Source organism: Drosophila miranda, chromosome 2 (genome assembly GCF_003369915.1).
Source record: "Drosophila miranda strain MSH22 chromosome 2, D.miranda_PacBio2.1, whole genome shotgun sequence".
In the NCBI taxonomy this organism is placed as follows: domain Eukaryota; kingdom Metazoa; phylum Arthropoda; class Insecta; order Diptera; family Drosophilidae; genus Drosophila; species Drosophila miranda.
This window is the reverse complement of record NC_046675.1, coordinates 27,758,955-27,771,715: the sequence shown is the minus strand read 5'-3', so window position 1 is coordinate 27,771,715 and position 12,761 is coordinate 27,758,955. Positions and strand designations below refer to the sequence as shown.

General features: G+C 47.0%; 2 protein-coding genes across 3 annotated transcripts; one reads left to right on the top strand and one right to left on the bottom strand.

The window, feature by feature from the left end:
- Positions 1–7,094: 7,094 nt before the first annotated feature.
- On the top strand, positions 7,095–9,786 carry LOC108156856 (cytochrome P450 315a1, mitochondrial). Of its 2 annotated transcripts, none has more exons than XM_017288582.2 (6): positions 7,095–7,802; positions 7,865–8,074; positions 8,217–8,440; positions 8,656–9,018; positions 9,090–9,296; positions 9,368–9,459. In XM_017288582.2, the coding sequence occupies exons 1-5, from the start codon at positions 7,576–7,578 to the stop codon at positions 9,287–9,289; spliced, it is 1,224 nt and encodes a 407-aa protein (XP_017144071.1). In that variant the 5' UTR covers positions 7,095–7,575; the 3' UTR covers positions 9,290–9,296; positions 9,368–9,459. The 2 variants fall into 2 exon arrangements, with proteins under 2 accessions (XP_017144071.1, XP_017144070.1); XM_017288581.2 differs by having other exon boundaries at positions 7,109–7,802; positions 8,656–9,026; positions 9,368–9,786.
- On the bottom strand, positions 9,708–12,470 carry LOC108156855 (sphingomyelin phosphodiesterase 4). The gene is made up of 6 exons (XM_017288580.2): positions 12,359–12,470; positions 11,186–12,300; positions 10,848–11,117; positions 10,485–10,782; positions 10,168–10,428; positions 9,708–10,093 (listed from the first exon to the last, which is right to left on the bottom strand). The coding sequence occupies exons 1-6, from the start codon at positions 12,389–12,391 to the stop codon at positions 9,788–9,790; spliced, it is 2,283 nt and encodes a 760-aa protein (XP_017144069.1). The 5' UTR covers positions 12,392–12,470; the 3' UTR covers positions 9,708–9,787.
- Between the last annotated feature and the right edge of the window lie 291 nt (positions 12,471–12,761).

Below are 12,761 nucleotides of genomic sequence, written 5' to 3'. Positions count from 1 at the left end.
CAAGGTATATTGCGGCGTCAAAACACGGCGAGGTGAGGTTCATACGAACCTTGCAATTTTCCTCGGCTGCTTTTGCCTGTTGTGCATACCTCTTTTGATAGCCCATTCAAAATTACTCACCGACTCATTTTCTCGTTCCATGTATGAGCGCCTCAGTGTTGCGCTTCAAGCTGAATTTCGCCAGCAACATGCTTCAGTTACAGTGGGTGTTAAGTGGTTTTGCAAAGCCAAATTTGCGGTTGTGTTAAGAAAATATTATTGTTAAAGACCGTAAAGTAAAATTGACTTGGCAATGTTAATGCATTTGTAGTTCACCTTCTTCGTCTCTGGCTTGCTGCCTGCTCACCTGTCACCGTTTGCTGTTGCTGCTCCCGTTGCTGTTTTTGTCGCTGTCGCTAAGTCAATTTTAAGGTTTATTTAAATTTCAATTTCTTGGTGTAGTTTTTCCTCAATGTATTTTCTCTGTTGCTTTTTCTCCTTTTCCTTCTTCTGTAGCTGCTGCTGCCAGTGGGTATCCACTGGCTGAGGGGAGTATGATGTTTTTCGGAGGCTGTTTATAACGCAGAGGCTTATTTCTTTCTAGACATCGCAGATTGAGAGGCATCTTGACTATATCATGGGTATAAAGCATTCGTTTCCTGTTTTTTTAAGTGTTTTATGTAAATTTAGCAAGACGCTATCGAAGCTCTCTCTCACACTTGCCCTCTCACTCTCTCTCTCTTTGCTGGGGTGGTAATGAGGCTAGCTTTATGCCGGTCCATACTTATTGGTTTTCATCGTTTTGCACTCCTCCCCGCTGTTACGCCGCTACTGCTCCTCTGCCTTTGACTTTTCCCCTTTCCCCTTTCTCCTTTCTCCTTCTGCCTGTTGCTGGTGATTTGTGTTTGTGTTTGCTGCAAACTAATAACAAATTAATTTTCATTCGAATTATGCATGCTCTGTTTAACACACACACACAAACACAAAGAGGAATAGAGACAGTGAGTGGGAGTTCAAGAGATGAAAAGGAGCAGAAGAGATTAGCATTTTTGGCCAAGGATACGACGGCACACAAAATATGCAATTACTGTTCATGGCAGAAGTAATTGCATTTAGATTTCGAAATCGAGTTCTCTGGCATAATTGTATCTAAAAAGATCAGGGAAAAATCCTCTCTTAAGCTCCGCTCAGACCCGACGTCTGACTCGATTTTCATTCGCCTTTAAACAGGCTTAGCCCGTGCCTTTTCTTCCCCCTCACCTCGCTCTCTTTCAGTGAGCCAGGCAATCAACAAAGACAACAAAAACGTAAAAAGCCAAAAAAGGGACAACGCTAAGGGAGAAAGTCGTCTCCTTCCCCCTCGAACTATCTCTTGCAGTTGTACCGTTAATGATGATGCCACACACGTGTTTCTCTGTCTCTCTGTATCTCTCTGTGTTTGTGTGTGTGTGTGTGTGTGTGTGAGCTGCATCTGAAGTTGGAAGATGCACTCATGCAGCTTGATTGGCCTGCTTACACGCTCTCCTCCATCTCTTCTCCCTCTCGCAGTCCCAGTCCCCTCTCAAGCCACAAGTCAAAATCTGTTGAAGAAGAAAGCGACTGAGTGAGAGGGAAAAATTGCAAAAGTTCATGTTGTTGAGGCAGGGACAAATGGTTCAAGATTATCAAGGACATCCGTTAACAGAGAGAAAAAGGAGAGAAAGATACAGGGCCGGGCATTTGAGTCAATCTCATTGTGGTTTCTTCATCTGTATCGAGATAAAATCAACATCTCTCTCATTAGAATTACAATTATCCAATTATTTTAATGATATACGGGTGATAGCCGATAATCAATGCCACGACCATCCTATCCTTGACTAAATATTCCAAAGGGACTTACATCTATAGTAATCTCCGCTCTCTGATTCCCAATCCATTGAAATTAGCTGCCAATTATTTATGGCCATTGCACAGAGATTAATGCATTGCACTGACCTATGACCTCCAGTCCTCTATCTCCACTATCCTCTTAAATAATTGGCAGCACAGAAAAAGTCGCAACGATGGCGATTTCTCTTTTTCAACCCAAAATGCAACTTCCCTTCTTCGATGTTGTCGTATTGGGACTTTCATTTGTGGTCTAATTAGATTTTGGGCCACAGTTCAGTCACTGGCAAGTCGGGTATTATTTTGGGCTCTCTCGTAATAAACACTGTAATAGCCCCCTAACACCCTAACCCTCTGCCCATTTCTCCCCCTCTCTATGCCCACAAGAGGGAGGCATCATCATCGATGACGCCTCTCATGTCATTGCCACTGCCATGATTTATGCCTCTCGCAAAAGCCAAAGTCCCGACGAAACCAAACAAAACTATTGCTAATGAGGTCTGCAATGCGCGGGGCAAATAAATTCCGGTTTGCAAGTGTCACACACACATTCCTCTCGCCCCCCTCCCTCGCTCTTTTTGGGCACAGCCAACCCTCGGACTGGGCATCGGGCTAATGACCAAAAGCGGATTTCGCATTGCAGGGGAAACTCATATTTTCTTTGTAATTTTCAGCCGAAACATGAATTAAAATAATCTGCTGAAAAGGAGGAGGTCTCCTCTGCCATATTGCTCTTAGCGTACTTCCTGCGAGAGTAAACCCTCCAAAGTTCTACCCCTGAAAGTTCTCCACCAAAAAAAAAAGGGGAAGAAAATGCGCTGAAGCGTTTCAGGTCTAATGTGAGGATATCAAATTTAATTTTGCGTAATTAATGTCCTCCATAGGTCTCCTCCCCATTCCGCATGCTTTAGCTGTAGGTCATGCCTGACCAGGGGCCAAAAGCATGACCAGAAAAAGGGAAAAGAAAATTCATTAATATGATTTAGGCCCAGAGGGATAAACAACAACAGTCAGGACAGGGTACCCCAAATAAACCGAAAAACAAAAAACAAAATACAAAATCATCAACCAAAATCGTTTTGTATTTTTGTTTTGGGTCGGCCTTTCATTTCCGTGCATCAGTGAGCGGCGGAAAAACCCTTTTTTTGCACCAAAACAAAAAGTGACAAACAACAAGAAAGCAGAGACTGAGAACTCAGAAAGTTTGTTGACACCTGCAGGCGATTTGAAGGGATCAGAAGTTAAGGGCAGAGGATACACTCTTTTAAGAAGAGACAGAGGCTGGGAGAAGCCACGTTTCGAGAAGATCTTTAAAAGTACCTTTGCAGTGGAAATTTATCAACTAGTGAAGTTGTTTTCTCTTCACAGAGCATCAGCCTATCCCTAACTCCTCTTTCTGGCGTCCATAACCAAACCCTTCTCTGCACATTAATAGCTTTCCTGGGGGGGTTAGGGCATCCCTTCATCAAAAAGGTTTAAATCAGCACGTGGTATGCATCCTCACCCATGTTTCTCCCTCGCTCTCTGTCTGTTGTTTTAGTGTTTGTCTATCTATCCGCTCAGCTGCGAATATTGCCTGCTCTGGCCAGACTTCTCCTCATCCTTTGGACATGGGACATCCATTCAGAAGGAGGAGGCATGAGCGCAGCTTTGTTTATTTGCATTGGCTGCGGCGATGGATTTATGAGAGACGCCATTGAACTTGCCCCCACACGCCCTACCTCTCTGTCTCCCTCTGCCACTATCTGCCTCTCGTTTTCTATAGATGTATGCGAACACAATTATGCCATAGGCACGCACACTCTGCCTAAACCACTCACAGACACCAATCCCCCAAAAACACACAGCAGCAAATGCCCCTGCCCCTGTCCCTGCCCCTGCTCCTTCACCAAGCAACCCCTTTAGCGATTCCCTTCTGGTCTTCTGGCCAAAGCCAATTTTGACATTTGCGTTTTGACGCACGCGGCGTATACGCAATTTTGGACTCTTGGAGCCACTCTTTTGCCCAGTCTTTTGTTCCCCCTCTCTCTTGCTCTTTGACCACGTGACCAGCAAATTGCAAACGTTATTGCTGCTGTTGCTTCTTCGTTCTTTTTTGGGTAAAGATTTTAGTGGGATATATGGGATATACGGGAAATGGTTATGTTATATAAAATACAGTGGGTATTCATGGTTGAATGAGGAAGGATGGTTAAAAAATAAAGAAAGTAGCCTAAAATGAAATACAAACTATCGGTAATGAATGAATAAATATATATCTTGCATTTATCTTCTTATTTCATCGCTGTTTCTGTAACTTTTGAGTCGATAGGTGAATTCAATTGATAACTCCTAACGATACTCGTTCATGTCCGATATCTAAGTGCATGATAACTGAAAATGTTCCACATCAAGTCTTCAATAAAGCTGAAGATACCTCAAACATGATGATTGTTCATGGAAAGATGGGAATCCTTAATTTTCATTTATTAGAACTTGATTACTGATCTAAGAACCGTTTCCGATTCGATACTACATCATCAGTTCTAAACGATAACATATGTACTAATCTAATATATACGAGTATTCTCTTAAGTGACACATTATTAAGATATTAAGAGCACCTACTTTGGCTAGAGTTCAAACTTTCTACTGTCTTTCCCATTATGAAACGCACTGGCATGACACACAAACACACATAATCGTACTCGTGGGAGGGGTATTTCAGCAATTTCTCATATTTCATGGCTTGACCTTTCCTCCTTCTATATTTTGTTGGCCGTCATATAAATTGTTTGTTTCTGTTCCCAGTAGTTCCCAGTGTTTTCTTTTCTTTTGCTGCTGCTGCTGCTGCTGTTGTCGTTGTTGTGGCATATATTTTTATGACCCCAAAACGTTGGCACGTATCGTATTTGGGGAGCCAAAACAGAACAGAACAAGCATTCCTTTTAATACTATAACCAATATAAATGTCATTTATGTTTTGGACACTTTTCTGGTGGTGGGCGAGGGATGGGAAGAGGGAGGCCACTAGAGGGAGGTGGTGCCACGTGAAGAGCCCTTTGGAGTCGTGTTAAAAAAAAAAACTGAAGGAGAAAAATTCTGTCATGGTCAGCGATACAAAAACCAACCATAGCGAATTGGTTGAAGGAGGAAGTGGGGTGCCACTTGAAGCAGACTCCCATGAAGAACACACACCACAGGACATCTGCAGGATGCACACTATTCGTATCTGTATCTGTATCTGTATCTGTATCTGCCTCTCTATCTCTATTTGTATCCGTTTCAAAGTGCGGTTGAGGGTGTCATAAGCATCGACAGCATACATTCCATACACACGAGTGGAAAGAATGATAGCAGCACTTTGTGGCACTTAAGGATATGCAAAAGCTGTAAGGACTTCCGCTTAGGTTTCGAGCTGGTTTGTTTGGCCAATTTTGTTGGATTTGGAAAAGGATTGAAGTTGGGGAGTCTATGAGCCTTAACAGATGTTTCTTGAGTATTAGAAAAGCCAATTTTCATTTGGAGAGGATTTCTGAGTACCGAGGATTGACATTGTAAGATGTTGATTCTCTGGCATTCCGGACAACTTCCTGCCGTTACCGAAACGGATTTCAATCAGAACTGTAACTAGGATTCCGATTCCGATTCCGATTCCTCGTTTGTTATTCATTCACGAAGACAAATGGATCTGGAAATGGCGGCTCATTCATCTCAGCTTTTCCATTTCCCTCCTAAAGAGGCGACACAGACACTCTTTCATGTTGACTCCACCTAATGACACGCAGGAGAAGACTCCTCCTGCTCCTCCTCAATGGAAGCTCGTTTCTGTTTCCGGTGTTGCAACTGCTACAACTTCCTGCCTCCTTGTCTTCTGGCTATAAAAGCGGAAGGCGTCATGCTGCTTCGAGCTTTTGTTCTCCTACGGCACCCCTTTTTATATAGTCTTTTTATTTATGCCCTTTCCGAGTCGGTCTTATTATTGCATTAGCCCCTGCGGTGGGGGTCTGGAAGGTCTGGGGCTGTTCATTTCGTTGTTTGTTGTTTTCCATGTTCTCTCCCACCCTTATATTAATATTATTTTTATTATGCATGTCGCGTGAGCTGCTGCCGCAGAGAGAGAGAGAGAGAGATGGGGGAAAACAATATTTATTTACTTCAACCCTTCCAGAATACGGGAATGGGGATGCGATGGGTGCGGGTCCCTCCCTATAATGTGCCATAAATATGACAGCGATTTCCTAGGAAGGTCTTTCGTTCCGCTTCTGGTTTGGAACGCACATCAAGAAGATCCCGGTGTCGGGTCACGATTTGAGGCTTTATTGTATTCCCATCGAAGCTATTAAAATACTAACTATTAATAAATAAATTCCATTGCCCGAATCACCCATCGTTCTCTTCCTTTCTCTCCCTGTCGCCCATGATTTTTGTGTTCTGTTTTCTGTCAACTTTTTGATGCCGCATTTGTTGAGGTTTATCTAGTTTTTGTCTATGTATTTTTTATGGCCCGTATATTCTTGATTTATTTTTAGTGTCAACTAAACTGAAACATGCAAAATATGGCACCGTTAATGCCACACTTTGAACCCTTCTATTGTGCCGCGAGAGTACAGCTGGTTTAAATTTGCGGTCGCAAGGGCACAACGGGATTTTATGCCGTCAGCGTTGTTATTCAGACTTGTTCATGATTGCTGAGGCTTGAAACTAAATTGGGTTTGGTTTTAGTGCCACATATGGGATCTGTGTCTATTAAATGGAAGCGTAAACTGAACCTAGAGGACACAATGGATGATAAAAACAAAGTTTTTCATCATAGAAGGCATAGAAGGACTTTTTGCTGAGATCTTGTTATCGCTCATTGGCTTTTTTAAAAACTGTTATCACATTATCCCCATCACGTTCCAATTCAAATCGCTGCCCGACATTCAAATTTGCGCGCCCAACCACCACATACTAGCTGTGCTCTTCTTACAAATAGCCGCATGGCAGTTCGAAAATTCGAACAAGAACTCCAGTTCGTAATTCGCATTAACGGACAAGCCGGCGGATGCAACTCTCAAATTTACACAAGACTACAAAACTGTGCTCTTTAACGGGGCCAAATGGTTATACTGCAGTTTAATTTGGTTGTTTACATTGTGGTAAGCATGTGTTTTAGTTCACTTCACTGTGTTTTCAAGAACAAGCAGATTAAATAGGAGGTGCACTCGTACATCTGTGGTGGGCATCAAGTCACAGCGACTTGATAACTGCCAAAATCCAACTGAGTGAGGAGTTGAAATCAGTAAAAACCTTGGACCTCTCTCTTGCGTCTCTCGAAAAATTGCATGGCCAGCAATATCCCCACGAATCGATCGAGCGGGGAGCGACAATACAGATTGTGTCCACTCAGCGTCTCTCGCCGCGACGGACCCCGCTTTGAAATGTGGAGACGGAGACCAAGGTGCTTACGCTTACCGGAGCAGCAGCAGCGTGGATGTGGATTTGGATTTGGATGGAAGTTGCGCATATCAATTGAGGCCGATCGAGGGAGAGACATCGACAGGGCCTACCTGCTCTCACAGCTCTCCGTTCTCTGTGTGCCGCTGCTGCTGCTGCTGCTGTTCGGTTATAAGGCCGCGGCCCAGCGTCATGTCGAATCAGTCAGCCCCTGGCCCTTTGTCGGACGTGTGTTACGTGTTGCACTGAGCCCTGTTGCTCTTCCTCCGCCCGCCCCCCGCTGGGACATTGTCAGTGAGAGAGAAAGAGATGAACAGAAAGCGGACGAGCCTACTGCACTGGCTGCAGCAGCTGCTGAGGACGCTTCTGGTGCGCCTTCTGTGCCAGTTCAAATCGAAGGCCGGTCTCACGAAGGCGACAGCAGGCAGCAACAGGTGCAGGCCAAAAGGGGGTGAAATCGTGCCCATACCCCGCGTCAAGGGGCTGCCTGTGGTGGGGACCCTGCTGGACTTGATAGCCGCCGGCGGAGCCACACAGTGAGTACAGAATGACCTAGAGAATGGATTACTCTATAGATCGACCACTCTCTTCCTCCCAGACTACACAAGTACATCGATTCCCGCCATCGACAGTACGGCCCCATCTTCAGGGAACGCTTGGGCGGTACTCAGGATGCGGTGTTCGTGTCGTCCGCCCCTCTTATGCGTGGGGTCTTCCTGCACGAGGGTCAATATCCGCAGCATCCGCTGCCAGATGCCTGGACGCTATACAACCAGCGGCATGCCTGCCAACGTGGACTGTTCTTTATGTAAGTGGAGCGACAACAACGCAAAGGCGAAAGTCTGAAAAAAAGAGCTGAAACGCGAGTTGCGACTCTGTCTATGAATTGCAAATTACTCTCAGCTAATGTCTGCTTCTCTTCGCATCCATCTGCATGGCTAATGTCACAGGGAGGGGGCGGAGTGGCTGCACAATCGGCGTATACTTAATCGCCTGCTCCTCAACGGAAATTTGAATTGGATGGACGTGCATATTGAGAGCTGTACGCGGCAGCTGGTCGACCAGTGGCGCGCACGCACCGAGGAGGCGACTGCAGAGTGCGACGTCCCAGGGAGTCCCAGCTACTATGAGCTGCCGAATCTGGAGCAGCAGCTCTACCGTTGGTCCATAGAAGGTGAGTCTGTCGGAGTTTAGAACTTTTTCGCAAGCAATACCATACTACGTCTCAAAAGTATTTCTTTGAAACATTTGCAAATTTTTTGTTATATTTCCAGAATTTTCTGGAAATTGAAAAAAATATACTACTAAACTACGAAGATTTGTATTTTTCTAGTATTTTGCTGATCTAATAAAGATATAACTTATTCCGTCACCCCTCTCCATCCATAGTGCTCTGCTGCATCATGTTTGGCAGCAATGTCCTGACCTGCCCCAAAATACAATCGGCTTTGGACCACTTCACACAGATCGTGCACAAGGTCTTCGAGCATAGCTCGCGCCTGATGACCTTTCCGCCCAGATTGGCACAGCTGCTTCGCCTCCGCATTTGGCGCGACTTTGAGAGCAATGTGAACGAGGTGTTGCGCGAGGGCGCTGCGATCATAGACCACTGCATTGGAGGGGAGATCACCGAAGACGGACAACTAGAGCAGCTGGAGCAGCGGGAGGAGACGCTATTCAACCGACTACAGGCGGCAGAGGTGCCCGGCGAGATGATCAAGCGGATTTTTGTGGACCTTGTCATAGCAGCAGGTGACACGGTGTGAATTAAAACAGCAGAAGCTGCCGAATTGATTGACTAATTCGAATCCCCTCCCGCACAGACCGCCTTCAGCAGCCAGTGGGCGTTATTCGTTCTTTCGCGGGAGCCACAGCTGCAGTGCCGCCTTGCCAGGGAGCGAGTGGCGTCCGAGTCGCAGCTGCTTCACGGCTTGATCAAGGAGTCCCTGCGTCTATATCCCGTGGCGCCATTCATCGGACGCTACCTGCCGCAGGATGCTCATCTCGGAGACCACTTTGTTGAAAAAGATGTGCGTAAAATTAAGCTTCTCAGCTCCACAGCAGGAACCATCGATTGCTCATTTTTTCACCATCCTTTCAGACCCTGGTACTCCTTTCACTATACACGGCCGGTCGCGATGCATCACACTTTGAGCAGCCGGAGCGGGTCCTGCCCGAACGCTGGTGTGTGGGCCGATCGCACGGCAGTCTACCCTTCGCCATCGGCCAGCGGTCATGCATTGGGCGGCGTGTGGCTCTCAAGCAGCTGCACTCGCTGCTGGGCAAATGTACCACCCAGTTCGAGATGCAGTGCCTCAACGAGCAGCCCGTCGACTGTATGCTGCGAATGGTCACAGTGCCCGACCAGACGCTGCGCCTGGCCCTTCGGCCGCGTTCTTCCGAGTGATACGATACACACAGCAATACACAGACGCAGTTCATCTAATCCTAATCGTAGTCGTAATCGTAGTTTCGCTTTAGTTTTATACAAATATATAAATTTCAGACTGCAAACAATAATTCAGGGCGAACAAATAGCCATCAGCAGGACGTAGCCTATGAACAGGGTGACGAGGATGCCAAGACCCTTCAAGGCCGATCCCAGGAACAAGAATCCCAGGACCATAAAGCAGGCCACAACGGATAGAAGGAACTTGGAGGCGAGCGGCCGCAGGGAGATGCGAGCCGTGACCGTCCTCTCCCTGATGTCCGTGTTGCCGTCCCGCTTATCGAACCACTGTTCGATCATGGGGGCCAGGAGCAGTTGGCGCGTCAAGCTTCCAAAGTAATCCTGACGTTCATACCAGGATTGCAATTGGATTTTATACTAAAAGCAAAGAAAAAGCAAAAAGAACGCTATAGGTGGGATTCGGAAAGAAGATAATTCCTGTGGAGACGCACCTTCTGGTTAATTGCATCCGATATTCCGTGCAGCCGTCTGACTAAATACGTGATCTCGCCGGCCTGGATGGGCAAGAGCGCCGGATCGATGGCAGCTGTCAAGTTGGAGGCATTCATCGACATCTGCCGTGGGTTCAACCTTGAGGTGTCCAGCAGGGAGTCGCTGGTATTGAAGAAGCTGCGTTTATTCGCCGAGATGGAGGTCGGCGACGTACACTCCTCGGGTAGCGTCTCATGCATGGATAGATTGGCTTGATCCAACTACAAGAGGAAGACTTAAAAAGGAAACAAACAAGGCGTATGGAAGCGGCACTCACATTAAATGCTCGACAAAGGTGATCGATGCACTGGCGCAGAACCTCCGGCACACGCGACACATCGGCCAGCAGCGTCTCGTCCTGGCTCGGCTCGTTCCACATCCTGTGCAAAAAGTTCTTGAGGAATCCCTCCAAACGCTGCATCTCCAAGATCTCCATTCGCAGGCGCGAAACCTCCAGCAGCACCTGGTTCCGGGTCATGCTGATAACAAACAGAAAGTTCTCCATGTCCGCGCGCATGGCGTCGCTAAAGAGTTTGGGCATGCTCGACCATTGGGCACTCTGCGGCAGGGATTTGCTTGAGGAATGCACAAATGTTAAAATTAGAAGGGGCATTCAATTTACAACGAAATGTACACCAACCTCAGCAAGTGCGTCTGACGATGAGGCGAGTCGAAGCCATAGGAATTTCCCGAGTGTAAGCGCTCGAAGCGCTGCAAACGATCTGCCAGATTCTGATCGCCAAACGTCATGGCCAGGCGGTTCAGAATTTGGCAGTTACGGTACACGGTGTAATCGAGACGTCCAAATTTCGGCAGCAGCTGCATGAAGATATGCGTGTAAACGATCAGATTGTCCATGATGAATGCATCGTAGGCCGGAGTTATGGCAGGCTTGTAGTTTTGGCCGGATCTAAAAGAGAAGCAAAATGATATTCATGGTTTCAATCTTTCAACCTAGTAAGAGCTGCCCCTACTCACTCTCTGCTGTTGAGGATGGCCATAGTGTATCGCCACGGCTGGATATAGCTTAACCACAGCTCCAGGACCACCAGCAGTGAGCTGTCCAGCGGCCAGCGATCAATAAGACCCGACAGGAAGGCATATATGCGCCCCTTGACCATGCTCAGGGACAGCTTGCGCAGTGAACAGAGTGAGGTAGGATCCACCGGGACCGAGCTGGCGAAGAAGTGAATCTGCTTGACTAAGGTGCGGACAGCGCGCACCCAGTCGCTGCCGGGCAGATGATGCTCCGACTCCACGTCGTAGCGCAGCCAGATGTCCACAAAAAAGTGAAGGACCGACTCCGAGCGCCAGGCATAGTTGCGGGCCGCGCTGACACTGGCTGACATCGACTGTGGCGAGATGTTGCCGCCTCCTGGGCCGCCACTCCCACCGCCAGAGCTGTTGCCATTGCGATAGGAGCTAGGTATCCTTATGTAGCGCGGTTGGCGCTGCGGCTGCAGCGACTGTGTGGGTAAGGGCTGCGGCGCCTTGACGCCGCCACTGAAGTAGCTCGGCTCGATGCGGGCATCAGGAGTCAGGGGCAGAAAGTTATTCAGATACTCGCTCACGAGCATTAGATACACGGTCTTGCTTCGCGTATTGTGGATCTGCATTGCGATGGGATCGATGCTGTGCAGTGGCTGTAGACCATGCAGCACGAAGTGTAGCATGTAGAAGTCGAAGCTGTTTAGGGAGAGCGTTGACACCTGGTGTTTCTCTGGATCGATGTTGAGCAGATCCGAATAGAACATCGGACTCTGACCGGTTTGCAGCATTGTGACCAGTTTCACCGGCAACCGGCTGATGTCTATCTCGAACTTGGCTTGTTCGGCCAGCAGCTTGTGGCACACGATCATCCAGGGGCCGCACACGCCAAAGAACTGCTCCAGCGTCTTGTACACATTCATCCCGCTCTCCGGTGTCGTCGTGCGCAGTCCCCAGCCCAGCGGATTCCCATTTACCCCGAATATGTAATGCACAATGTGGGGGAATATTTCTTGCAGCTCTCGCAGCGAGCAGCGTTCCATCAGCATTAGCAGATCTCTCACCTGCTCCAATGGGGACAACCGCTGCGCAGACAGAACGCGGTTCTGGAATTGCAGTTCACCAAATTCAGTAAATACATCCTAATCATGCCAGTCTACTTACGAGTATGTTCTCGGGTGGTATAGCTGTCATCATTTTGGAGTCCTTTAAGCGCAATATGCTTACTTTAGATTAACAATTAAATAGACTTTAAAAACATTTAGCTATCGATATTATCGATACTATCAAGCGGAATTTGCAATTTTTATCGATAGCCGATCTTGGATCGAGTAAGGCTCTCTTCGAACAGGTTGACAACATTAATTTGCAAACCGTGTTTAAGCCAAAATACAAAACAAGCAAGGAATAAAAACTAGCCAGTCTTGAAGAAAATTTATTTATCAATAGGATAAAATTATGTGGACAAAACTAAAGGTTTTAGTTAGCCAGAATTATTCAACGGAATCTCTAAATTGAGCAATATGAACGACTATCCTCTTTCGTTTTTTTGTGTTGACCTATTTCG